General features: G+C 52.2%; 1 protein-coding gene across 1 annotated transcript in view; it reads left to right on the top strand.

The window, feature by feature from the left end:
- The window catches only part of FIBRA_08371 (uncharacterized protein), a gene marked incomplete at both ends in the record, with an annotated part of 3,154 nt that extends 416 nt beyond the window's left edge, over window positions 1-2,738 (top strand). Inside the window, 4 exons of the mRNA XM_012330015.1 lie at window positions 43-114; window positions 170-1,433; window positions 1,487-1,770; window positions 1,821-2,738. Of these exons, the coding sequence (XP_012185405.1) occupies window positions 43-114; window positions 170-1,433; window positions 1,487-1,770; window positions 1,821-2,738 (2,538 nt within the window). The remainder of the gene's footprint in view (window positions 1-42; window positions 115-169; window positions 1,434-1,486; window positions 1,771-1,820) is intronic.
- Window positions 2,739-3,224: the final 486 nt, after the last annotated feature.

The raw sequence follows: 3,224 nt of genomic DNA, 5'->3' as shown, positions 1-3,224 counted from the left end.
TTCCTTCGTCGCTTCGTTCCATGCGAGCTTCCCGTGCCCAAGTGTCCCAACCCGGCCGACGGCATCTTCAACTTACCGTCTGGCGTACCCGAGGTCAGAATGTATAAACCACAGGTGAGTGAATACACACCTCATTCCATCAATGATGGTCTTCTCAACCGTCACACAGATTGACGGGCTACATAAGCTCGTCGCGAATTTCCCCGACGGAAAACGACCCAGCTTTTACAACAATTCAAACACACCCATTCGATTTCCTTTCGGAAAATTTGACCAGGAACATCATGCCACAAAGCCAGACCTCATTGGTGGCTTCAAGCCTCAATCGCTCAAACAGCCTCGATGGCGCCACCTCGCCATTGTCCTCGAGGCAAAGCCCAATGCTGGAGAAGATCCCGTCGGCACGCCGAGCGAGGAACGAACCAAGACCCTCATTCAACTCGCTAAGAGTGCCCGCAACCTGCTTGTCGCCCACAGCCGCTTGTTCGTGTTCGCCGTTGGCCTGTACGGCAATATAGCACGCATATACCGCTTCGATCACGCTGCCGCGGTCGTCTCCCAAGCGTTCAACTATGTTGAGAACCCCGAGATCCTCCACGAATTCTTCTGGCGCTTCGCCAATCCCATCAATCCAGCTTGTGGCGTTGTTGGCGACGACCCCACTATCTCGATGCCCAGCCACGAGGACAGGGCGTTGGCAAAGAGGTTGTTTGAGAAACACAAGGGCGAGCGGTTCACTGGGGAAAATAACAAAGTATGCCGGTGGATCACCTGCAAAAGACCTGACGGCGCCATCGAGCGCTACCTCACATACCGACTCGTCTTCATGAATCCACGCCTCTTCTCGCGTGCCACGACCGTCTGGGAAGCATTCAAAGAGGGCGATGAGAGTGGAAAGACCTATGTCATCAAGGATGCCTGGCGGCAAGGCGCCCGACGTTTCGAGGAGGAGTTCTACAAGGACATTCGCGAGGGCGTCGCGGAACAGCACGATCTTGAGGAGTTGTGTGATATCGCGGAGGAGGAGTTGGAGTTGCGCGGACTGGCGGAGCTCGAGTATGCCATCGATCTCGGTGAGGAAGAAATGAACGCTCACACGCACGAAGAACGGAACGATCCGGTTTCGCCTGCTCCCTCGTCCTTTGATAGCCAGCCTTTGTCCGACGACGGTTTTTTTGGTCCTCCCGCGTACGATACGGACCAGCACGGATCTGTTCCCTCACCACCACCACCACCGTACGAGTCTGACGACGAGGCTCCGCCACCATATGAGTCGGGGCATTGTACTGCATCCGCTGCGATCCTCGACAGAAATATGGCCAAGTACAATGAGCGAAGCCACACGCGCCTAGTAATGAAGACTGTTGGGCGACCCATCTCCGAGTTCGAGAGTACAAGGGAGATGGTAGAAGCATTGCGAGACGCGATTGAAGGTATGTTGCTACTAGTGATCTTCAGTGTGTTTTGCTCACCGTCACTGCTCTAGGTCACGGAATCGCATATAAAGCTGGCGTCTTGCACAAGGATGTCAGCGAAGGCAACGTCCTCATCGCGGAGGACGCCCCATTTAAAGGTTTTATTGGTGACTTTGATTACAGCTTCAGCTGGAAGCGATTCTTGCGAGAGCGTGGCTGGAAGGATACTGTGGAGAGCTGGCAGCACTATACGAAGAACCACGAAGGAATTCCGGACGACGAAAACGCGAATGCAAAGGTGTCTAAGGAACAGTTGAAGGAAAGCGAGTTGCGGAATGGTCTAAAAGAACGAACAGTATGTGTCATTCACTCATCAGAACATTCACACACTGATTGACCTTACAGGGAACATTCTACTTTATGGCTATAGAAGTCTTGCGTGGAAGCGCCATTCACGACGCACGTCATGATCTGGAGTCCTTCTATTGGCTCCTCGTTTGGCTGGTCCTCAGACATACAGATCATGATCACGTAGCGGGCGCAATGGCATGCTCCAGATTGTTTGACGGCGAGAACGAATGGTCGTGTCTTGGTCACAAGGACATCTGGTTAGGGGATAACCAACCAGTTAGTGTGCGAGGAAACGCGCCGCTCACGCACTTACTAGGTAAATTCAACGACTGTTGCTATCGGAGCACTCCTCGTAAAGAGGTCAAACAAGTCCCTCTCACTCACGAACTCGTCTTGGCACTATTTGACGAGGCGCTAGCAATGGATGGATGGCCGGAAAAGGACGGTGCTCGCCCTTTTAAAATGCCGAACACCCCTACCACTACTGTCGATGTGCGGCCAGTGTCTCAAGTGACTGGCGGACGAACTACGAGCAAAACCACGTCCACCAATAACCTGTCATCTGTAACAGGCAGGCCGCCTCGATCCCGACGCGGTGAATATTCCTTTTCTACAACAGGCAGCGGAATCCAAGATGGAAAACCATTGAGCAAGAGGCCCGTGGAGAAGGGTGGCCAAAGGAAGCCTGCCGGCGCAGCTTCACAATCTCGAAACCATTCTCTCAGTGCCATAGCGCAGGATTCTAGTGCTTTTCCCGCTCAGCCAATGATGGCAAACACCAACTCGAGAGTTTCGGGGCCGCCTTCCACTTGGTCTTCCACTTCTTCTAATGTCCACAGTCCCGTCAGTTTTCGAGATTTGCCTACCAGTGGCACAAAACGTACCCGCGCGACACTGGATAAGGAGAACCACTCACCCTCAAAGAGGCGGAAGAGCGCAAACGCCAAAAAATATACCGTCGACGACGTGTGATCCGATCGTGGTTCCTTATTCTCTTCATGTTCTGTCGGCCTCGCCCTTTTCCAGCATATTATTATTGCTTTGCCAGCACGTTCAATTTCTTGCGTCGATACAAATCATACCCATTTCGTTTTTGACATCCTAGTATTCCTATCTGCATTGTGATCTGATTGTAAACATATTGATCCCCTCCTTCCCAGAACAGCATCGCTAGCTTTATACACACCTATGTTCCCGCTGTTAAATCCCGGTTGTAGATACCCATCACTTTAGATGATGCTTTGACAGACCTTCTGTGCTTTGTTTGTTATCCAATAATGTAACCGGGGTTTGTCGCACATTAGTGACAGAAGTGCGCCCGGGCTCGTTCGAATGGGATGAGGAAGAGTAGCGGCTTGTCATCACAAGAACATGCAGATACAGCTGGGGTTGCTGAGAAAGCGACCGGCGCTTGACTCCTTGATCTCGCATCTCCTTCATCCGAATTGGACCTAAGCC

The sequence above is a fragment of the Fibroporia radiculosa genome (assembly GCF_000313525.1).
Source record: "Fibroporia radiculosa TFFH 294 genomic supercontigs, scaffold90402, whole genome shotgun sequence".
NCBI classification, from domain to species: Eukaryota; Fungi; Basidiomycota; class Agaricomycetes; order Polyporales; family Fibroporiaceae; genus Fibroporia; species Fibroporia radiculosa.
Note: the sequence above shows the minus strand (reverse complement) of the source record. Positions and strands in the feature narration are given on the sequence as shown.